The 25,192-nt window shown below is 43.1% G+C and overlaps 1 protein-coding gene and 1 long non-coding RNA gene across 3 annotated transcripts in view; one reads left to right on the forward strand and one right to left on the reverse strand.

The window, feature by feature from the left end:
* Positions 1 to 25,192, forward strand: part of SLC12A3 (solute carrier family 12 member 3) — a 480,556-nt gene that overhangs the window by 320,116 nt on the left and 135,248 nt on the right. The window contains exons 17-18 of the mRNA XM_069640343.1: positions 13,383 to 13,517; positions 15,788 to 15,894. Of these exons, the coding sequence (XP_069496444.1) occupies positions 13,383 to 13,517; positions 15,788 to 15,894 (242 nt within the window). The remainder of the gene's footprint in view (positions 1 to 13,382; positions 13,518 to 15,787; positions 15,895 to 25,192) is intronic.
* Positions 699 to 25,192, reverse strand: part of LOC138528580 (uncharacterized) — a 98,282-nt gene continuing 73,788 nt past the window's right edge. The window contains exons 2-4 of one of the 2 annotated variants that reach the window (XR_011284179.1): positions 21,539 to 21,625; positions 5,569 to 8,913; positions 699 to 3,398 (exon numbers count right to left, since the gene is read on the reverse strand). This is a non-coding gene — a long non-coding RNA (uncharacterized lncRNA). Of the gene's footprint in view, positions 3,399 to 5,568; positions 8,914 to 11,082; positions 12,062 to 21,538; positions 21,626 to 25,192 lie in introns of those variants that run through there. The other variant, XR_011284178.1, reaches the window with a different exon arrangement.

Consider the following 25,192-nt stretch of genomic DNA (forward strand, 5'->3'; position numbering starts at 1 on the left):
CTTGATGACGCCCTTTTTCTTTTTCAACAGACTTCCTTGATGGTGTGTTAGGGGGACTTGTCCCTTTAAAGTGTTCTGGGCAATCTCCAAAATAGCGGCCACCGGATTGTCAAAGGCTGTGGCTAGAATGGCCTTGCGTTGTTGAGGAGTAGCGTATACAAGCATTTTGAGCTGCGTGATGTTTCTCCATATGCGTGTCAACATGGTGAAATCACGACCGGCTACTGTAATCAGTGCAGACGAGGTATTGCAATCAATGATGTTTTTAGATGTCTTTTTAGGAGTATAAACATTGTGTAGCCCCGGCAGAAAATATTGGTGCACAATCTATAATCCTCTAGAGTTGTTGTTTTTAAATCAACCAGCAGATATCTGTAGGGCTTACTGGTCACATCTTCAAAAAGTCTCCATAAACAAATGTGTTTTGGATGGATACATCTGTCAAGCTATCATGGCTAGTTCTTATGTATCCTGTTTTCTTTTAAATAAAACTGTATAACTAGCATTTAACGTAATATATCTGTTGCTCTTGCCCTTGTTGAACAAGATCTGCACCATATAACAAATGCGTAGTTTGCGGTAATGGCAATATTGAGTGAACTGGGTTCCCCATCCCTTTAACATGATTAGCAATACCCTGAAGATGGATGGGGATGCAGATTTTATTCATACATCAATAATCAAAATGACTCAGGTAGTTTGGCAAAAGGGGAGTACATTTTATTAACAAGTATATAAAACAGGGACTACAAGGGACATTAGCAGTCGTTCGATCCTCTTACAACACATTTCTGTAGAAACTGAGGTTATATTGCATAAAATCGTCATCATTGATGTTGTCCTGAGTCACGACCTACGTGGCAAACTACAAAAACCTATTGGGGAAATTGATAGGCTCTAAGTGAATGGCTAAGTATAAGTTCCATATCAGTGAAAGAAAGTGATAGGGTGCTTAACATCAGGTGGGGCAACTAAGCCTTCCTAAAACATGGCCACTACGAACGTCACTAAATACACAACGTTTCATTGGCTATACAACCTATAGGACCCTTGATTACAGGGTCCTCTACAATTGGTTTGCTTCTTACCCCCATCAGTACTTTTCCACCTACGTTTAGCAGCACACTGACTGAACATCCATGTGTTAGTACGCTCATCTAGAAACTAGCTTCCCACCAATTATTATATCAATCTATCATGACCTCAATGGTCCAGTGTCAATTAGTACTTTGAAGTTTGGCCTTGAGTGTGTACTGTGCTCTGAGAATTGCAAGGAGTGTAGGCACAGCCTGCCCTTGTGCGTAGGTGTGACCACCTCGATCGTCCAGTTTCTTCCTTCCACGTGATTGGACACCATGAAATCAAGCTTTTTGTGTATTTAATAATATTTTTTAATAGTCCTCTGACGTATTTTGTTTTGCTCAAGCCTCCTGAACAGGAGCCTCTTGTTCCTTCACCCAATTTGTATCCAATGTCAGCCAGTTCCTGTTTGATAAGACTTTTGGCTTCCTGGCTCATCTAACTCCGTCTGCTGAGATTCATTTTGTAAGAAAAAATTGCTTTTAACTGCGACACACTGAAGTGAGACCTTCTTATTTATGTTCAGCACTGCTTTATAATGTATAGTGAAAACATCCATCTTTTATTTGTCCATGTGCATATATATATATATATATATATATATATATATATATATTGGTGCTTGCCGCAATCTACCTATTAGAAGCTTAGAGCTAGCTTCATGATCACTTTGCTGCTTGCGTTTCTTCTGCATCTGTACACTGACTTAATATCTTCATCTGTTTCTGTGGCATAGGCTTCTTCACCTTGAGCCCAAGATGTCACTTATCCTTGTAGCTTGCTTGATGCCTTATAGAATATCTGCATTCTCTGGTCTCGGCATCTCTTCTGTGTGCGTCATCTCTTTCTGTGTGACGTCACCATTCATCCTTGCCTTTCATCTGCTCTGCTTCTTAAGGAATCTCATTCAAATGGCCATCATATTGTCTTGCAGGTAGGTACGGTTTTCTCAATGGATACCTTGCCTCCCAGATTCTCTTAAGTACTGGCACTCTTATGTGTACTGCACAGAATCCACTCTCTGCTCTCTGCTGGTTCAATTGTTCCGCATACATCACATACTTTGGTTCCCATTCTATAGGTTATATGGGCAGGGCAGTTGGAGGGGGAGTACTTGGCTCCTCCTCTACATTGAGTAAAGGTTTTTTTCCAGCTCAGCGCTCTGGCCCCCTCTCGGTCACCCTCTCTGTCAGTCATCAAATCGTCCACAATGATCATATTCACCATGCTCAGTGGCAGTAAATGATCTTCATTGAGACTGTCAGGCATACCCTCTACAAAACGAAGGTGCTTAAACTGTTGTTGCAAGGTGCTATAAAGGGGTTGCCAGAAGCTATACAACCAAACAGTATTATTGGGCACTCGACTAATCACGTTGTTGGCATTTTCTAAAAGGTTTCTGATAAAGTAACTTGCCGCTGCTGGAAGGCCCTGCCATCACACATACGAACGGATGTTGTAGCCTGGTATCTATAATGACAAATACTTAGGGTTAATGAACCATTTACAGATATCTACGGGCAAGCTCCCCGGTGGGGTTAACTCGCTGCGGGGGTCAGCATTTCAGACTTCTGGGGCTGCTAATGCAAACTCTTCTTCTATATTCGGTGATTAAGCGCTATGTGGAAACCTACAATTAAAATGCCTGGCCTTCTCTATCTTACCTAGAAGTGGCAAATAAAAACATGTGACAGCTTTGCATATATTCTTCAACAATGTACTCCTTAAAAGCTGTATAAACCGCTGTCCATTGTGTATCATACATGACATAGCTTTTAAAACCTGTAATCAATTATCTGGCATATGGTGGCCCCACCCCCGGCCTGCAAAACAATGTTAATGTTAAAACTGTAGTGGCCATCATCACATCCTGCAGCGTTGGCTGGGGGGGTCAACACCACTATCTACAGTGTTCCATGATTGATGTCTTGATAGTGGTGGCACCCCAAGGGCATGCCCCTTGTGATGACAAAACAATGACCACCGTTGTGGGTCCTAGGGCTCTCGGATAGTTGTAGCGACCAAAAGCCCTGCCCATTCCCAAGATACCTGTTGCCACGGTCCATTAGAAAGCCAGAAAATCCACTTTCCATCGCCACGGGTCCCCTAGACACCCCATTGGCCCTTGCTGGGGACCACAACCCAGCAACGCCCCTTGTTAAATTGGTGAAAACTTGCAGGCCCACAACAGCGGGCACGTGTTTCACCATATGTACAAATCTTCATGTTCACAGCATCGGCCGGTTGTCAGGGTCCACATTCCATTTCTTCAGGGTCTGCTGCTGTGCCATCCAGCTGCTGGAACACATGTTTTGTCTCTAAATAAATAAAAACAGAACATAGAATCACAATAGGATATCTTTTACACCGCACCAATCACCTCTTTTGAAATATCCAAATACAGTTTTCCATTTGCGTCAATAAATAACACATTGAGGGGTAAGTGGCTGCATCTTGAGTCTGTTGTAACACCCTAGCACTTGACACCTTAAGAAATCAACATTTCAAGCAGTTTGTGCAAGAGAATCTCGGCTGCACTGCTTCATCATCATGTCTGATCTTTGACACTTCCTCAAATCTCACCGTGCATGGCCTGCCAAATTTGGGAGTTCACAAAGCCCCGTAGCTTGGGGTCTGTCAGAATTGTGTGAGATATAGTTGGAGTTAAAACTGTATTTTAAAAAAGGCACACAGTATCTCACTTCTAACTCACTGTAAACTGACAAAATGCTCTGTGGCTTGGCAACCCCATTGAAGCTTCCACTTTTAAAAGATGCATCCTAACAATCTACGCTTCCCTTGCACGCAGAAGCTAGACACACAAGCGGCACAAGCTTTTTACTCTTTTGCTCATACCGCCCAAGTCATATATATTGTACTGCTTTGCCATCACAAAACTAAAAAATGACAATTGTATCACCAACTTCAAAATACAAAATGATTCCAATACCCCCATTAAACACATGCAAAAACATGGATTGATACAGTTATTGGAACTTGAACAAATCCAGCTTTTACACGCTGCCAATCACCTCTTTCAAATATTGAAATACAATGTTCCAGCCGCTGCAGTACACTACATATTGCATTGTCAGCTGCGGCATCTTGAGCCCGATGCAACACCCTTGCATTTGTCCCCTTAAAAAAATGCAACATTTCAATCAGTTTGTGTGAAATAATCTCAGCTACACTGCTTCTTCAAAATGTTTGATCTTTGACAAAAACTCGAACCCCACCTTGCATGGCCTGACAAAATTGGGACTTCACAAAACCCTGCATCTTACATACATAGCAACCCCAAGTGTGTCAAAGTGGGTCATAATCAGTCTGTGATAAATGAGCGGCCTGCCACATTGAATATTTTGCATTTAAAATATTTTATGTGTGTGTGTGCAATGCAGGACCCTACTCCTTGATTTGGGGAGGTTTTGGACCGCAGCGAAAGATTACATTTTGCTCTAGAATGTAATCTCCACATGGGGTGCAGAGTTGGATGCGTGCAAGGCCTGAATTTTTAAAGAGTTCACATTATTTGAAATAAGACCCGCACACCCATTTTGTACAGTTAAATCAGTGTAGGCTTAAATAATTGCACAGGATCACACACATTGGGTGCACAGTGAAGCAGGGCTTATAGCCCCCTCTATAAATTTGATGTCATACTTTCTTTCTTCTTACATTCTTGCAACTACAGTTGAATTTCTTGGAGTGCCTCTTTCCATGTACATATCCCCTCGATTATCAAAAAGCCCCTTTTTCCCATCACCATATAAGTTAATATGATGTTGGCAGCCACAATCAAGAAGAGGATTCAAGCAATTGCATTGTTTAATGAACAAAATTCATCAGTGTAAAACAGACTTCAGTCCTCAATAACCAATACTCTGATTCTCAACCCCAATACAATATTGCCATCCATGTACAGGGTCCCAACGCCATCACAGGCTTTCTCATGGCCTCATCGAGTGCATCGCTGAAAAACTGTTCATACATAAGGTGTTCTAATCATAGCCACTTTTACTTACAAAACACAGAAACTGTATAACATGTAAATCCTTATAGCAACATGCTAAGGCTGAAGAATATTGCTGTGTTTTTAATTTGTACAGCCCCACTGGTCAACTATAACTGCCAGAATGGATGGGAATGCAACCCTGCTAGACTTATTTACCTCCCCTGCCCCTACAGTGCTTAAGCCACAGCTCAAAAGAAGCAGTGGAAAATTCAGCTAGGTCTGGAGATTCCTTGCTACACACATCTGTCTCTTTGTTAAGCCTGTTGTCAATAACATTTGCATAGTAACATAAATGCAACTGTGTTTTCTTTGACATATCAGACTAACAAAATATCCTGCTGTCCAATATATCTTTACAGAACACTTTGAAATTATGCATTTTTAAAAATACAAAACCCATTAATTGAAAAATAGATCTTAAAATACCCTCAAATCATATACATATTTAGTTTGATAATAAAAAAGCAGCTCACCTTAATCTCAGTATGCGAGGGTCTTGAAGTCCACTGTTAACCCGAATAGTCCAGCAGACCTAGGCAATTAGTCACCCAGCATGAGAATCCACCCAGGGTATTTTCCAGTGATGGCTCCAGCTGTCAGAAATGTCAATGCCAGGTAACAATTCACACGTGTCCCATGCAACTTCCCTACACTGGTCAGAAGTAGCCCTTTTAAGAGTTAAAAGCACGCAGCCCCGCCCCTCCCCCTACTGCTTCTTGGTCACAGAGGTAAGATGAATCTACCCTTACCCCCAAGCCTGGCTGATTTCCTGCCCCAGTGTATTTCCTGCTTGATTTGCAGGCAAATACCCTCTGGCTTCCTGTGTCACTGTTGCAGAATCTAAACTTAATATGTGTCCCTCTGGGCTGTTGTTTCCTGTCTCTTCCATATCACCCTGTCATCATTCTACCATATGCTGAAAATAGCCCTTGCATCCCTGCAAATGCCAGTTTGAGTCATTGGAATTCCTGTCATTCCAAAGCCTCTGAGTCAGTGCATTGAGTCAGCTGATCCCTGAGCTTCCTAGATGCAAAAATCCCTCCCCACATTTCTGTAGAAACTGAGGTTATATTGCATAAAATCGTCATCATTGATGTTGTCCTGAGTCACGACCTACGTGGCAAACTACAAAAACCTATTGGGGAAATTGATAGGCTCTAAGTGAATGGCTAAGTATAAGTTCCATATCAGTATAGAACCATGAAAGAAAGTGATAGGGTGCTTAACATCAGGTGGGGCAACTAAGCCTTCCTAAAACATGGCCACTACGAACGTCACTAAATACACAACGTTTCATTGGCTATACAACCTATAGGACCCTTGATTACACGGTCCTCTACAATTGGTTTGCTTCTTACCCCCATCAGTACTTTTCCACCTACGTTTAGCAGCACACAGACTGAACATCCATGTGTTAGTGCGCTCATCTAGAAACTAGCTTCCCACCGATTATTATATCAATCTATCATCACCTCAATGGTCCAGTGTCAATTAGTACTTTGAAGTTTGGCCTTGAGTGTGTACTGTGCTCTGAGAATTGCAAGGAGTGTAGGCACAGCCTGCCCTTGTGCGTAGGTGTGACCACCTCGATCGTCCAGTTTCTTCCTTCCACGTGATTGGACACCATGAAATCAAGCTTTTCGTGTATTTAATAATATTTATTAATAGTCCTCTGACGTATTTTGTTTTGCTCAAGCCTCCTGAACAGGGGCCTCTTGTTCCTTCACACAATTTGTATCCAATGTCAGCCAGTTCCTGTTTGATAAGACTTTTGGCTTCCTGGCTCATCTAACTCCGTCTGCTGAGATTCATTTTGTAATAAAAAATTGCTTTTAACTGCGACACACTGAAGTGAGACCTTCTTATTTATGTTCAGCACTGCTTTATAATGTATAGTGAAAACATCCATCTTTTATTTGTCCATGTGCATCTATATATATATATCAAGCAAGCTACAAGGATAAGTGACATCTTGGGCTCAAGGTGAAGAAGCCTATGCCACAGAAACAGATGAAGATATTAAGTCAGTGTACAGATGCAGAAGAAACGCAAGCAGCAAAGTGATCATGAAGCTAGCTCTAAGCTTATAATAGGTAGATTGCGGCAAGCACCAATATATATATATATATATATATATATATATATAAATATATATATATATATAAGTCAGTGTACAGATGCGTTTCTTCTGCATCTGTACACTGACTTAATATCTTCATCTGTTTCTGTGGCATAGGCTTCTTCACCTTGAGCCCAAGATGTCACTTATCCTTGTAGCTTGCTTGATGCCTTATAGAATATCTGCATTCTCTGGTCTCGGCATCTCTTCTGTGTGCGTCATCTCTTTCTGTGTGACGTCACCATTCATCCTTGCCTTTCATCTGCTCTGCTTCTTAAGGAATCTCATTCAAATGGCCATCATATTGTCTTGCAGGTAGGTACGGTTTTCTCAATGGATACCTTGCCTCCCAGATTCTCTTAAGTACTGGCACTCTTATGTGTACTGCACAGAATCCACTCTCTGCTCTCTGCTGGTTCAATTGTTCCGCATACATCACATACTTCGGTTCCCATTCTATAGGTTATATGGGCGGGGCAGTTGGAGGGGGAGTACTTGGCTCCTCCTCTACATTGAGTAAAGGTTTTTTTCCAGCTCAGCGCTCTGGCCCCCTCTCGGTCACCCTCTCTGTCAGTCATCAAATCGTCCACGATGATCATATTCACCATGCTCAGTGGCAGTAAATGATCTTCATTGAGACTGTCAGGCATACCCTCTACAAAACGAAGGTGTTTAAACTGTTGTTGCAAGGTGCTATAAAGGGGTTGCCAGAAGCTATACAACCAAACAGTATTATTGGGCACTCGACTAATCACGTTGTTGGCATTTTCTAAAAGGTTTCTGATAAAGTAACTTGCCGCTGCTGGAAGGCCCTGCCATCACACATACGAACGGATGTTGTAGCCTGGTATCTATAATGACAAATACTTAGGGTTAATGAACCATATACAGATATCTACGGGCAAGCTCCCCGGTGGGGTTAACTCGCTGCGGGGGTCAGCATTTCAGACTTCTGGGGCTGCTAATGCAAACTCTTCTTCTATATTCGGTGATTAAGCGCTATGTGGAAACCTACAATTAAAATGCCTGGCCTTCTCTATCTTACCTAGAAGTGGCAAATAAAAACATGTGACAGCTTTGCATATATTCTTCAACAATGTACTCCTTAAAAGCTGTATAAACCGCTGTCCATTGTGTATCATACACGACATAGCTTTTAAAACCTGTAATCAATTATCTGGCATATGGTGGCCCCACCCCCGGCCTGCAAAACAATGTTAATGTTAAAACTGTAGTGGCCATCATCACATCCTGCAGCGTTGGCTGGGGGGGTCAACACCACTATCTACAGTGTTCCATGATTGATGTCTTGATAGTGGTGGCACCCCAAGGGCATGCCCCTTGTGATGACAAAACAATGACCACCGTTGTGGGTCCTAGGGCTCTCGGATAGTTGTAGCGACCAAAAGCCCTGCCCATTCCCAAGATACCTGTTGCCACGGTCCATTAGAAAGCCAGAAAATCCACTTTCCATCGCCACGGGTCCCCTAGACACCCCATTGGCCCTTGCTGGGGACCACAACCCAGCAACGCCCCTTGTTAAATTGGTGAAAACTTGCAGGCCCACAACAGCGGGCACGTGTTTCACCATATGTACAAATCTTCATGTTCACAGCATCGGCCGGTTGTCAGGGTCCACATTCCATTTCTTCAGGGTCTGCTGCTGTGCCATCCAGCTGCTGGAACACATGTTTTGTCTCTAAATAAATAAAAACAGAACATAGAATCACAATAGGACATCTTTTACACCGCACCAATCACCTCTTTTGAAATATCCAAATACAGTTTTCCATTTGCATCAATAAATAACACATTGAGGGGTAAGTGGCTGCATCTTGAGTCTGTTGTAACACCCTAGCACTTGACACCTTAAGAAATCAACATTTCAAGCAGTTTGTGCAAGAGAATCTCGGCTGCACTGCTTCATCATCATGTCTGATCTTTGACACTTCCTCAAATCTCACTGTGCATGGCCTGCCAAATTTGGGAGTTCACAAAGCCCCGTAGCTTGGGGTCTGTCAGAATTGTGTGAGATATAGTTGGAGTTAAAACTGTATTTTAAAAAAGGCACACAGTATCTCACTTCTAACTCACTGTAAACTGACAAAATGCTCTGTGGCTTGGCAACCCCATTGAAGCTTCCACTTTTAAAAGATGCATCCTAACAATCTACGCTTCCCTTGCACGCAGAAGCTAGACACACAAGCGGCACAAGCTTTTTACTCTTTTGCTCATACCACCCAAGTCATATATATTGTACTGCTTTGCCATCACAAAACTAAAAAATGACAATTGTATCACCAACTTCAAAATACAAAATGATTCCAATACCCCCATTAAACACATGCAAAAACATGGATTGATACAGTTATTGGAACTTGAACAAATCCAGCTTTTACACGCTGCCAATCACCTCTTTCAAATATTGAAATACAATGTTCCAGCCGCTGCAGTACACTACATATTGCATTGTCAGCTGCGGCATCTTGAGCCCGATGCAACACCCTTGCATTTGTCCCCTTAAAAAATGCAACATTTCAATCAGTTTGTGTGAAATAATCTCAGCTACACTGCTTCTTCAAAATGTTTGATCTTTGACAAAAACTCGAACCCCACCTTCAATGGCCTGACAAAATTGGGACTTCACAAAACCCTGCATCTTACATACATAGCAACCCCAAGTGTGTCAAAGTGGGTCATAATCAGTCTGTGATAAATGAGCGGCCTGCCACATTGAATATTTTGCATTTAAAATATTTTATGTGTGTGTGTGCAATGCAGGACCCTACTCCTTGATTTGGGGAGGTTTTGGACCGCAGCGAAAGATTACATTTTGCTCTAGAATGTAATCTCCACATGGGGTGCAGAGTTGGATGCGTGCAAGGCCTGAATTTTTAAAGAGTTCACATTATTTGAAATAAGACCCGCACACCCATTTTGTACAGTTAAATCAGTGTAGGCTTAAATAATTGCACAGGATCACACACATTGGGTGCACAGTGAAGCAGGGCTTATAGCCCCCTCTATAAATTTGATGTCATACTTTCTTTCTTCTTACATTCTTGCAACTACAGTTGAATTTCTTGGAGTGCCTCTTTCCATGTACATATCCCCTCGATTATCAAAAAGCCCCTTTTTCCCATCACCATATAAGTTAATATGATGTTGGCAGCCACAATCAAGAAGAGGATTCAAGCAATTGCATTGTTTAATGAACACAATTCATCAGTGTAAAACAGACTTCAGTCCTCAATAACCAATACTCTGATTCTCAACCCCAATACAATATTGCCATCCATGTACAGGGTCCCAACGCCATCACAGGCTTTCTCATGGCCTCATCGAGTGCATCGCTGAAAAACTGTTCATACATAAGGTGTTCTAATCATAGCCACTTTTACTTACAAAACACAGAAACTGTATAACATGTAAATCCTTATAGCAACATGCTAAGGCTGAAGAATATTGCTGTGTTTTTAATTTGTACAACCCCACTGGTCAACTATAACTGCCAGAATGGATGGGAATGCAACCCTGCTAGACTTATTTACCTCCCCTGCCCCTACAGTGCTTAAGCCACAGCTCAAAAGAAGCAGTGGAAAATTCAGCTAGGTCTGGAGATTCCTTGCTACACACATCTGTCTCTTTGTTAAGCCTGTTGTCAATAACATTTGCATAGTAACATAAATGCAACTGTGTTTTCTTTGACATATCAGACTAACAAAATATCCTGCTGTCCAATATATCTTTACAGAACACTTTGAAATTATGCATTTTTAAAAATACAAAACCCATTAATTGAAAAATAGATCTTAAAATACCCTCAAATCATATACATATTTAGTTTGATAATAAAAAAGCAGCTCACCTTAATCTCAGTATGCGAGGGTCTTGAAGTCCACTGTTAACCCGAATAGTCCAGCAGACCTAGGCAATTAGTCACCCAGCATGAGAATCCACCCAGGGTATTTTCCAGTGATGGCTCCAGCTGTCAGAAATGTCAATGCCAGGTAACAATTCACACGTGTCCCATGCAACTTCCCTACACTGGTCAGAAGTAGCCCTTTTAAGAGTTAAAAGCACGCAGCCCCGCCCCTCCCCCTACTGCTTCTTGGTCACAGAGGTAAGATGAATCTACCCTTACCCCCAAGCCTGGCTGATTTCCTGCCCCAGTGTATTTCCTGCTTGATTTGCAGGCAAATACCCTCTGGCTTCCTGTGTCACTGTTGCAGAATCTAAACTTAATATGTGTCCCTCTGGGCTGTTGTTTCCTGTCTCTTCCATATCACCCTGTCATCATTCTACCATATGCTGAAAATAGCCCTTGCATCCCTGCAAATGCCAGTTTGAGTCATTGGAATTCCTGTCATTCCAAAGCCTCTGAGTCAGTGCATTGAGTCAGCTGATCCCTGAGCTTCCTAGATGCAAAAATCCCTCCCCACAGCAACCCATGGTTATCTTTGCTGCAACCACAGTTCGGTCATTTGTATTTTGTCTGCTGCATGGGGCATGGGTCTCAACAGTGTTGGCCGCCTTGAAACAGCACAGAGCATCTGAAGTCTGTGGCGGGGGTGGTTTAGAGACCGCTAGCTAGTCACAAACAGGTTGCTGTCTCTACAACAGCCCTTTCCCTCAAGGCTTTGCCTTGTGTTCATTTAAAAGAAACAAGCATTGCCCAAGGCAATAGTTTTGGTCTTTTGTATTGACACTGTGCAAGCACACGTTGCCTATAAAGCGAATTCAAATAGGGTTATTTTGGCTGCCATCAAATGATCTGCGGTGCCATGATGAAATCTATTTATACTCTTATATAAAATTGATATCAACATTTGATGTTACTAGGTGATGTGTGTGGCAAACTCAACTCTAGAGGTTTGGGGAGATATTCTGGGTGGGAAAGGAGGTAGCACAGGCTAGGAGTTGTCTGGGTACAGCCTGTCTTTAAAGTACTGTTTTTAGTTTTTAATTGTTTGTCAGGTCACAATGATGAAATATAGAAATGGATGATTAGGATCCTTGTTGGCTGTCCCAGCCAGTCAGAGTGTTCGGAATGTGGATGCTATTTGCTGATATAAAATCCATTTTCTAGGGTTTGCCTGGCTCCCTGAGTGAATTCCTGCTATTTCCTACTGCCAGCTGCTGCTACCCCACTGCCTGCTCTCCTTGCCGCTTCTTTAATCCAACCAACACCAACACCCACTCACCTCCTGCTCCAGATGCAGAACCCTCCCCAGGGGGCCCTGATGAGAGCCTTGTCTTTGCGCACTCTTTCTCTCATCTGTTGGTGGCGATGATTGGCTGGGCTAACATTTATTTCATAAAACTGAAAGGATCCTCCTTTCATAGAAAGACATTTCTATTCGCAATTTAGCCATTAGTGAGTGCTGATGGCGATTATGTCAGCAGACTCGGGCATTACCACTGCATTAACTGCCCGAACACATTATCATTGTGATAATTGCTTGAATAAATGGTTTTAGTGTGCACTTGCTCATTGGTCAGGGCATGAAGTTTCTAAAAGTTTTAAAATATATATATTTATTCAGCTGTTCCTCGGGCACACAGAAGGCAGATATCATGTTTCCCGTATGCTGGTAGTGCTCAACACAATGTCAAAACACAAAATCAAAGTACATGCAGAAAGGTAACATTTCATGATATCAGTGCTTTTAAAATGGAACATTGTCTGTGCAGGAAGTAGGCCCACGTGCACAGAGAAACATTTCACAGTGTATGTTATTTTAAAACATCATTCTCAGTTAACCCAAAATGGCCTTTCTACAGTTAAACCTTACTCTGTGGCAAACATGTTTTGCCCATTTCACTGAAACCCATGAACCTGAAGCAAATTTAAAGGCCTCGACCAGCAGTGGAAGCCAGTTCGAGATGCAGAAAAATAAAATATTTAAGGGTCCGATGGGATCCTTTGCTAGCTTGATCGTGATCTTCAGATTACTCTTGGTTTGGATGCTGTGCTAGCATGCAGGTGCTGGGTGCTGGCTTCACTGAGGAAAAAAACCTGAAAGACAGAATGCAAAGGGAAAAAGAAACCCTCTCAGACTTTTCCTAAATTCGAGTAGGTTTTCCACCTGTAATGTTTCCAAAGATTATCCAATTGCTGAATTCAAAATGCTAATATTGTGTTTCTTTTTTCTTTGCAAAATCTAGGGTCCCCGCAAGCAGAAGATTCAAGAGCTGAATAGCAGCGGGCATGTCAAGTGGCTAAACAAGAGAAAAATCAAGTCGTTCTACTCTGGCTTGATAGCAGATGACTTGCGCAGTGGAGTTCAGATGCTGATGCAGGTAAGGGTCAATTTCTGACTCCCGAACACAGATTAGGTTTTGCAAAGGGGAAAGCTCTGCTCTGCATCCATGTTAAGGCAGACCGATTGCACATGCGTACTACGACAAAATGCCATTTGTGAAGGTGGAATAGCCTGAGATTTTATATTTTTAAATACTAAAATGATGCATGTAAATCTGCCTCTGAAAATTGTGTCGGCTAACCACTCCCCTCTTTCATAATGCACTATGCTAAAACACAAAGTGCACATGTGACTCTGATGAGCTTGTCTACTGACAACCCTCAGAGGCAGCCTTGTGGTTTGGCAACATGGCAGTCACAAAAGGGCATGTGCATTATTGTCAACAGCTGCTGGAAATTAACTGTCTAAATCTAAATTAAATTAAATTAAATTAAATTACATAACTTTGTGCCCCAGAACCCGGTGGCATATGAAAATCTAAATCTAAACCATGACTGTGTTTGACGTGTTAATTTCTGGGAATCCACATTTATACTGGACAAAACATTTTGGTCGAAGTGTATGGTGTATTCATTGACTGGGACTGAGTTTCACCCAAAATAGACCATTTAATCTGTGCCCCTTTGTCCTCCCAGGAAAAGGGTTGTCACCTTCCAGTGTTTCAAAGGACAGGCTCTGCCAGGCCAAGGAAAACCACACCAGGTGGTAATTAACAGAACCTCTTTGATGTAGGCAGATAATAGAAGGGGGCAGAGTAGAGTAGCCCAAGAGATGCCTTTCTATTAATGGAATGGCTCCACTATCCTGGTATTTCCTAGGGTTCCCAAACTTCCTGCACCCTTCCCCACTTCCTGCAGACAGTGAATTCTGGGTATGACATGACCAGGCAGAACATTCTGAACACAGGAGCCATGATTGGACCTCTTAAAGAAGGATATAAGGGAATACATTTCCTATAGCATAATGCCTATTTAAGGGGCTTTGACCGCCGCCTTCATTGAAACATGTTTACCTATGAAGCAGGAACTATGTTGGGGTACAGTCTGCTTCAAAGCCCTCTTTCATAAGGGTTAAGACAAGGAACCACAACCATCCCATAGGAACATTTGGGGCGAGTTGCTGCCTGGATAAGGCCTATTGCAAGCTACGACCACTTGTGCGCAGGAACCTGCTCAATGGAAGTGACATACCCAGCATGTGCTCTCTCAAAGCCTTCCTGGCTGGGAAGTGCAGAACATATATATCCTCCTTGCCCCTGGAGACCTGAAGAGGTGCAATACCATTTTAAACTGCAAGCCCCAGTTAGGGTTAGCCATAATGTGCATTGATTGTTCATGTAATGGTTAGAGGCAGTTTATTTATTGTAATTTGACCCAACAGCAGACATTTCAGAGAAAACCTAAACTGAGTGAACATAAAGCACTGCCTACTAGGGCCATGTGAGGCTAGCTGCATGACTCGTCTTACAGAAATCAGCCAATGGGATTCTCGCAGTGGGACATTCGAACAAAAATAACTATGTGAATTATCTGACAGAACACACAATCATTTCACACAGTTCACTCAGTGTCACCCACACACAAGTTACACTATCCATCTTTCACACTCAGACTCTCTCGGATTGGAAATACATCTTTGTAAATCAATTACATTTCATCAGGAGGCAACTCAGCTATTTAGGACTAGTGTTTACTTTTTGATCAGTGTGTTGTGTGTAACATGTCCTCCCTTCCGTTTTTAGGTTTAGACATTCTGGATGTTGCTTACCAACCCAACGGTTACATGGCTTTACATCGAAAATGTTAACACACATATATTGAGTATTTTATAACGAAAACCTGTATACCGAATGCATTTTTTAAAGGGGTGTAGGGGTGCCTCCCTAAACCCACGTTTACCACCCTTAAAAACCCACCCCAAACATTTCCCCCAAAAATGTAACCCTTTACCCCACCCAAAATGCATTCGGTATACAGGTTTTCATCATAAAGTACTCAATATATGTGTGCTTCAATATATCAACACTGCATACCCTTACCAACATGTGCATTTTATTCAGTGATCGTAACTATGAATCCTAGACTGCGATGGTGCTATTTAGGTTCATTCATCACTACATGGGCCTTTCTTTGGTCCAATGCCAGCCATCCGGATGCATTAATGCACTGGGTGGAACCAGTGTATTCCAAAATTCTTATAAAAATCCAAGAATATCATGAAGCTAGAGAATAGTGTGGTCTGTAAGTGAATTTTTGACTCATGCTCTGAACCAATCCTTTAATTTCTAATGTTTTTTATTCATTAAAGGCATCAGGTCTCGGGAGAATGAAACCAAATATCTTAGTGATGGGATTTAAAAAGAACTGGCAATCCACTCATCCACGAATAGTTGAAAATTACGTTGGCATTCTACAGTAAGTTAAAGCGCACTTGTTATCCATCATATGTCTAATGCACTCTGTACAGCGCTCTGCTGCTCTCGAGCTAGGTCCGCGCTTTAAACAATACAAAAGAGAAAGACAGTGTGTTTTTGTGTGCGTTCACCCCAATCTCCTTAGCATGAGCACTTAGTGTTGCATTTGTAGTCACTTCTCGTATGCGATTGACTAGTTCTGATTGCTAATCTGTCCTGACCCATCTTCTTGTTTAATGGTATCAAATTGGGTAAATGCATGCATAGAGGGTGAATCTCTTCCACGGGAGACATTTTTACAAGGGGAAGCCATAGTGAGTGCCTTTTAGGGTGACACCTAATTCCCAGAAGCCCCAGGGGCCCTGTACACTTTCTATGTCTACTATGCAGCTCTGTAGGGAGCCATTGTTGGAAATAAGGCCTACAGCATTTGAAAGATGGACACCCCATGACAAACATTGACTTGGTCTGATTTGGTTGAATGCCGGATATATGAACCTAGCGTCTTACTTAGACACACACACTTCTCTGAGGTGCATCACGACTCTGTAGATAGAGCGATGTGTTACGAACCCTGCTGTCGTACCTTCCATCGCTCAAAGCGAGGCCCTAAGGGGCAGGAAATGGATGGGTGATCTCAGTGCATGGGATGCTTCCAGCTGCTAGATACTGTACCCAATCATGTCAATAAGATAAGAAAGAGTGTTGCCCTGTCATAGAACATGGGTGGAAGGCATACAACGGAAAGGTCAACACCCTGGAGAGGTAACATATATCTGCATGGTAAGACCTGAAGGTGACCTGAACAGTCTGAATTCAGAATCAGTCCATTTGCTGTTCAGCAGGTCCTTAGAAAGCTGCTAAATGCAATGTATGAAAGAGTTATGCAATGGTAGTGTTCATAGCTGCACCTTGATAAATAAAATGTGTATATTTAGAACGTGAAAAGTTCTCCCACAAAGTGAGGTATACATAACAATAAGTGCCCCCATTGCTACAGTGACCCCTTTGCCCAAACACAGACTTAGTGGAATTGGGTTTGCCTCTGACCTAAGTTTCCACCTCCGCTGGACCATGATAAATAAAATTGGGGTGTGAAAATTGACCACTTCTTTATTGAAGCTGGTCAGTGTCCATCTCTGTGCTGCCCATAGGAGGTTGACGTCTTATCACACAACTGATAATCACACACATTTTATGCATCCTGTAGCAGATCTATGTCACACGCAACCTGCCCCCTATTCTTTACAGCACTGTGGCCATCGGTGCTTACAATTAGGGATTTAAGTTCATAACTGGAGTCCAGCGCTCCCTTTGTCGAATGCTGTAGCTCAGTGCAGCCACTAACTGTTAGTCTAGCAGCAGTTAAGCCTAAAATATGACTTTGCAGGGACATATCACTCTCCTTAAAGATGGCGGTAAGTAGGAGTGGCATAGCAGCAGGGCCGTCACGAGGGAGGTTCAGGGGGGCCAAACTGCCCCAAGCCTCGCGCTTGCTGGGGGCCTCGCGGCCCCCTCTCCTAAGTGGAAGGCAGCACAGTCTCCCGTGTCCTTTATTCACACGGGGACTGTGCTGCCCCTGCAATGATTTTGCTGTTTCTTGTGAAGCCGTTTGGCTCCGCAATAAACAGCAAAATAATGGGAGACAGCAGGGCTCAGAAGTGGGCTCTGCGGCCTCCCGTCATTCAGCTGAAAACGAGGACGTGCTGAGTGACAAGAGAGGACTCCTCTCCTGTCAGTCAGTGTGTTCACGTTGCTCAGAGTGACCACGCTGACTTACAGGAGAGGAGTTCTCTCTTGTCAATCAGTGTGTTCACGTTGTCAGCGTGATCACACTGACTGATGGGAGACGAGTTCTCTCTTGTCAATCAGTGTGTTCACGTTGCTCAGCGTGACCACGCTAACTCATGGCAAAGGACTCCTCTCCTGTCAGTCAGTGTGTTCATGTTGTCAGTGTGATCACGCTGACTGATGGGAGAGGAGTTCTCTCTTGTCAGTCAGTGACTGATGGGAGAGGAGTTCTCTCTTGTCAATCAGTGTGTTCACGTTGCTCAGCGTGACCACGCTGACTGATGGGAGAGGAGTTCTCTCTTGTCAGTGTGTTCACGTTGCTCTGCGTGACCAGGCTGACTGACTGATGGGAAAGGAGTTCTCTCTTGTCAGTCAGTGTGTTCACCTTGCTCAGCATGACCACACTGATTGACAGGAGAGGGCTCCTCTCCTGTCAGTCAGTGTGTTCATGTTGTCAGCGTGATCACACTGACTGATGGGAGAGGAGTTCTCTCTTGTCAGTCACTGACTGATGGGAGAGTAGTTATCTCTTGTCAGTCAGTGTGTTCACGTTGCTTAGCGTGACCACGCTGACTGATGGGAGAGGAGTTCTCTCTTGTCAGTGTGTTCACGTTGCTCAGCGTGACCAGGCTGACTGACTGATGGGAAAGGAGTTCTCTCTTGTCAGTCAGTGTGTTCACCTTGCTCAGCATGACCACACTGACTGACAGGAGAGGGCTCCTCTCCTGTCAGTCAGTGTGTTCATGTTGTCAGCGTGATCACGCTGACTGATGGGAGAGGAGTTCTCTCTTGTCAGTGTGTTCACGTTGCTCAGCATGACCACGCTGACTGACAGGAGAGGAGTTCTCTCTTCTCAGTCAGTGTGTTCACGTTGTCAGAGTGATCACGCTGACTGATGGCAGAGGAGTTCTCTCTTGTCAGTCAGTGTGTTCATGTTGCTTAGCGTGACCACACTGACTGATGGGAGAGGAGTTCTCTCTTGTCAGTCAGTGTGTTCACGTTGCTCAGCATGACCACGCTGACTGACAGGAGAGGACTGCTCTTCTGTCAGTCAGTGTGTTCATGTTGTCAGCGTGATCACGCTGACTGATTGGAGAGGAGTTCTCTCTTGTCAGTCAGTGTGTTCACGTTGCTCAGCGTGACCATGCTGATTGATGGGAGAGGAGTTCTCTTTTGTCAGTCAGTGTGTTCACGTTGCTCAGCATGACCACGCTGACTGATAGGAGAGGACTCCTCTCCTGTCACCCAGTGTGTTCATGTTGTCAGCGTGATCATGCTGACTGATGGGAGAGGAGTTCTCTCTTGTCAGGTAGCATGTCTACGTGTCGGCTGGGTGGATGCTTTTTAAGGGTGCATGGAGGTAAGGTAAGTGTTTTTTATTTTAAATTAAAAGTGTATATGTGTATTTAAATGAAATTAGTATGTGTATGTGTATGTATGAATGCATGCATACATGTTGGTGTTTGTGTCAATGCTGTGTTTTGTTTTATGTATGCATGAATGTATGGAGTTGTGTAACTGGTGGATGCATGCATGGGTGAAAGTGTTTTTTGTGAGTGTGTGTTCAGCACCACCCCTAAATGTAGCTGCCCTGGGGGCCACTCCTTTAAGGGGTGCATCTAGGCTAAAATGTCAGGGGGGAAAGGGGACTAACACTTCAAATGTTGGGAGAGGCGCTAACGTCAGAGGCTGTGAGGAAGGGGCAAACTTCCTTGTGTGGGGGCACCTAACATCTTTCCACATTTCGAATGAGACTATTCTGGTGAAGCTTCAATGTTACAAGCAGCTACCTCTTGCCTTCATTTCTGAAACGTCACACTTAAGGACTGCTGTGAGAATGAGATATCTCACGTCACCCTTCTAATCACTCCCGTAGCATGCAAGTGCTAACCCCACATCACGATTTCAATTACCTAAAAATGTATGGATATGAATGCAGGTGCTAACAGTGAAATTACTTCTCATGGCCATGCTAATCCCTATGGCAATTCTCACCCAGTTCCTGCCTTCCCCAGCCAAAACACCTTCTCACTGGAACTCTTGAGCTACCTTTAAACAGTGTTTCCTCAAAGGAGTCTTCTGAGAATTCATGACTTCATTGGAGTTGTAAGCACGTAACTGGTGTAATACAAATGTCTTAATCAGGTCTGCCTTTGGCCACTCAATTTAAAAACACCCTGCGTGTCTTTCACTGAAGTTCTTTTAAAAATAAGCATTGGCAAAGCCAACAGTTTTGGCTTGTGTACAAGTATTAGGCATTTACCAGGCGCTGCTATCAGCTGCTCAGGTTCTCAAACCATTTTGCACTGGCACTATCAATGGCCAGCTAATACCAATACAGAAGTGCCTTTCCCATGCCTACACGAATTCCCAAAGTGTTAGCATTGCCAGTGCTCTTTTTGCTTTACTCTTGATGCACAGGACTATGCATCAAGGTTAAAGCAAACATACTACTTGGCTAAATTGGCCCACATTGAATGTAGGCCAATCTAGCCAGAAATAACACTTATGGTACACAGTCAGCCTGGATATACTTTCTGTGGCATGGCATTTTTACTGGCTGGAAGTCCGTACATGGTAATAATGGCATATATTGATGCAGCCTGCATCGACATAATTAGAACAACCAGCATGACTATATTTTTATACTAGCATATCTCGCGTGGAAAGGCAGCATGAAATGTATTGGAAAATGTTCCTATGCACAATTTGTGATTTGCAACTATTGGGAATTTCCATGCGCTTTTATACAAAACCAATTGCAAACTGTATGGATTTCTACCCAATTTTGCAAAGAAAGTGCTGTAAAATGCATACTTTTAACCCAATGTTTCAAACATTTTCTTGGGAGTGAGAACCCCCCTCAAGCAACCCTTGTTTGGTCTGGGCTCCCTCACTGTGCTCTGTTGATCCTGCCTAATTGGCACAAATATTTAAGCCTCTTAAGTTCAGAAATGTACCAGCCTCCACTGTACATCATTTGTCACTGTGTATGATGTGTGTTTTAATGCGCACACAGGGGCAGGGTACTCCTTAATGATATGATATGGCATTTATAACGTGCCTGTACACAAGTGTTTCTAGGCGCGACAAGGCAGGAGGGAGAAACAAAAGAGTAGGACAAAACACAGATCTTACTGGGCCTTGTGTCATTCAGATCGCGCAAGAGCAGGGAAGGGGGGAGGGGAGAAGTGCCGAGGGTGGGGTAGGATGCAGAAGTGCAGGAACAAAGAAGAAACAAGAGTGCAGCCAACGGGTGGCAAGTCGGGGTAGAATAAGAGCAAGAGTGGGGACTGTAGGGTTACAGATACAGACCACAAGTGCAGGGGAGCCAAGAGGCAGTGCGGGATTGCAACAGGACAGGCAGGGCACTGGGCCCAAATTCAGAGCTTGACCAGGTGACCAGTGCATGGATCAGGCAGGTGATCAGCAAGGGAGAGGAATAGAGAAAGCGTAATCAAAGAGATAGGTCTTGAGTTGCTTCCGGAACCAGAGATGGTTATCCTCAAGTTTCAGCGATGCAGGGAGCCTTTTTACAGAGGGAGGCCCCAGCCAAAGAAAGAGATCTGCCCTCAACTCTTTGCTTGGAAAAGTGACAAAGCCTCAGAGAATTGGAGGTGGCGCAGTGGAGAGCTCATGCCATCCTATATATATTTATTCATATGATAAAAAAGTTAGTCTGGCATGAACCTTTCTTCAGTAGAGAAATATAACTTTGCTGTAGTTGATTTGGAGTTGTATTAATAAACCATATTTGGGATCCTGCACACAAACTCAAGGGGAGATTTTTCGAGTCTCCGGTTTGCGGATGTGCCGCCGCTGGCTGAGTGCAAAAAATTGTAAGGGGGTCTCACCAAATGTTTTGCCCCAGGCCTCACCACATCTTCTGACAGCCCTGCATAGCAGTTTATCCCATGGTGAACCGGCAGGAAGCGGTGGACCTGCAGAACAGAATGATATGATAGGTTATTTATAACGCGCTCAATACCCAGAGGTTTCTAAGCATGGACCCGGGGATCGAACCTGTGGTGCTCTGTGTCATCTTGCTTCCAAGGCGAGCACGTTTCCCCTGAGCTATTCTCCCAAGCTAAATCACTAAATTCGATGTTAGTATGAAGGGTGGGACAACAACTGTATTAGCCACACAGAAGGCACGTTAGTACCACAACGGCCTAATTCCCGTAGTGGAGTGGATGGAGGCAAGGGCACCCCTGTTGCAATTTTCATTAGGAATGCCCACGTAGAGTCCTACATACAAACCTTGGCCTAAAACATTTAACCCTGTGGATGCATGTCTGTAAAGCCCCACTAGGTATACACCCATGGGTATTGGTCCTGGAAGTGCGCAAACCCAAGCTTGAAAAAAGCGGTGGGCTATGCAAAAGGCAGAAAAACACCTGCTAGTGTTATTATACTGCCAGTAACTGATACCAATACAAGACATGTCAGATTACCATCAACATAAATAGAGCATGATCTGAAAACTAAAAGAAAATTGACTAACGTTTACTTAGTCTGGCTATGAGATACATATGAAGTTAAGAGTTTTTGAATAATGGGTGCTGCGCTCTTGCAGTGAGTGTGAATTCTGCAGCAGGTATATGTAACGATCAACTTTGAGAAAGAGGCACACTGGCCACTGAAAAATATGATGTGGAAAGTATTGCACATGTGACTTTGTCTACGAGGATAGAGCTTTGCATATGTTCATGGTGGTGGGACAGGTGCTTCACGGGGGATCCTGTGGCCACCCTGTCTGGTAACCCTTTTAAGTTAATATGGCTATATTTATGCCCTGATATGTTTAACTACATCTTCCATCAGCCCTAGCCAGCATTGTCAAAGGGGAGGGATCATGGGATTCATAGTTCAAAACATCTAAAGATTCGCAGGTTGCAGGCCCCTGTTCTAGAGTCATAGGTGCTGGGAGGGGTGTTGCCCTTTGCTTTCATGTTTCAAAAGTGCAGATTTTAATTATTCAGTTTGTCAAAATATGCAATCAAAGACCTCCTACAAAATACCACGAACTCTGTCAAATGTGGAAAATCATACTCTACTTCTCAAAGTGTCTTAAAAATGTGGGTGCAAAATATGTAATTAAAATCAGAGGTGTCCAACTGGTGAAAGGTATTTTGGTGTGCCGTGATTATTTCTGACACTGCACATTGTGTCCAGTGTTGCTGAAAATTGGGGTAAAAGAAATCATCTTCCACAAGTAAATGTTTTCTGTAACTCTGTCCCCACCACTAATTGTTACCCTTATCTGTGGGTTTCAGTTATCCTTCAGGAAAGAGTTACATTGATGTTAATGTTAAAGGTATTTGTACCGCGCACCGTCGCCACCCAAGTGGATCAAAAATATTTAAACTAATAAACTCTTTCCTGAAGGGTGTTGGCGACATAAATTTGCCATGTTTTGTTTCCTGTATTTTCATGCCCCCAATACTAGTCAGTATCATCTTTCATTCGGAATTAATCTTCCATAAAGCCATACACATGAAAAGACATTGAAAAAACAGACTTAAAAACAACCCAAGTTAAATGTCTGATCCGCTTAAAATAAAACAGGCATATTTAGACTGGATTAGCAAGTAACAACTTTTTGAACTTCAACACATAATGGCTATAAAATCAGACATTTATCATCATCGTCCTATTTTTAAGTGGTGCTGTCTTTTTGATAAAGGCTGCCAATCTGTATAACTGTGATTTATTATCTAATTTAAACAGAAAGATCATGGCTCTATAATATTAGAGTTATGACCTGACCGTCTGATGGGGTTTAGACATCCATTAGATAAGGTACTATATACCAAGTACAAAAAAAGAAAATGTGCTGGTCCCTCAGCCTTTCTCAGAGCACAGGTACATTTACGGCCTAGTGGGCATCACAGAGCCATTGATGCCCCGGCTGATTGCTTTATTCTGTGTGATTTGGGTGTATGAGTGGCTCTGGAGAAATTATCGGAATTCAGACTCTAAGATAGACGTACAACCTTACCATTTCCAGGGGCACACCATGTATTGGATACCTTAACGTTACACTTGTCCTTAGTCCCAGACACAAATGTTTGATTTTGCCAAGTTGATGATCAGGTCATGATAAGTAAAAGAAATGAGTAAATGCACCAAGTTACTTGGTAAAGCCATTTCTGTTTTGGCTAGAATGCCTATGTTATCAGCATATAATAGTAATGGAGTATGACGTCCCTTTGAATGCGGGACATGCAATGATGCTAGTTGTAGCTGATTGCCCAGTCCATTAATGTATAAAATGAACATCAAGACGGCAAGGACACAGCACTGGCACATGCCTCAGTCTATAGGAAAAGGCGGAGTGACTAAGTCCATCTACCAGACCTGAGGCATGCAGTGTTATCCTGATTTAAGGCCAGAATAAATGTGTGTAGTCATTAAGGATGCATAAACTAGCCAGCACCCTCCATAACTTGTTGCTCAGTACCAGGTTGAAGGGCATGTTTAGGTCAAGGAAGCTAGAACAGATTCTCCTTTCTAACAATATAGACCTTAGACATGATCAAATGGGTATCCTTACATATTATCCCCACCAAAAATATTGCCGTACATATGGTCGTCTGTCTCGCCACAGGCAATATTTTTTGGGGGGATAATTTGTGGGAGCGGAGGTTCCGGGGGTGTTCCCCGCACATTTAAAAATAATGCGGGGGTTGCAGGGGTGTCACCTGCAGGGTCCATGCTCAATATCGCTGAAAGAATATGGCGTTATTTTTGTATCGCAATATTTTTGCAGGGATATTAATACATGGAACCGATCAAATGCAGGGTGAGGCACTGAAGCCTGGAAGCCCAACCTAAATGGCACAATGTCCACATCAGTGGTAGCCCAATCTAATGATCTCACTCGTAAACATGGATCCACATGTTTTATCTCGTGAATCCAGCAAAGAAATTGGGTGGTGACATGATGGGTCACTTTTAACACCATGTTTAAGAATAGCGATGAATTATACTCAAAATGGTGTTAATCACCTTCATTAGGACAGGGGCCCAGAGAGATGGTTCATACTTCATGATGTCCGGTGGCATGCAGTCAGGTCCTGGGGCCGTACTATTCCTTAGAGGAAATGAACAGAGCTATTGCCAAGTTAACTAATGGAGGTATCTGATATGGTGATCACTTGTGTTACTAGCACTAGGGACACAAACAAAATATCCTTTATGAATCAGGACTGCTAGTTTCCTAAGCGGTCCAACACTTTCCAGACTTAACTAAGGTAAAATGCCTCCAGTAGCCCTGACATGCAGCATAACCCCTGAAAATGTAAACTGTTGCGTCACCCCACAATTATTGACTTCTCAATTTATGACATTGTCGTCATATTTAAAAACTGTAGCAAAAAAGGACTAAAAGAGCCCTTGCGTTGCTTGAGGTAACCATCTTGCAGTGTTTGTTTTAGACTAGGATTCTTCTTAGGTGTCTCTAGGTCACTCTCTGCAAATAGACGCCTGGGAAATCCTGATCAGGT

The sequence above is a fragment of the Ambystoma mexicanum genome, chromosome 1q (genome assembly GCF_040938575.1).
Source record: "Ambystoma mexicanum isolate Mex_15411 chromosome 1q, UKY_AmexF1_1, whole genome shotgun sequence".
Taxonomy (NCBI): Eukaryota; Metazoa; Chordata; class Amphibia; order Caudata; family Ambystomatidae; genus Ambystoma; species Ambystoma mexicanum.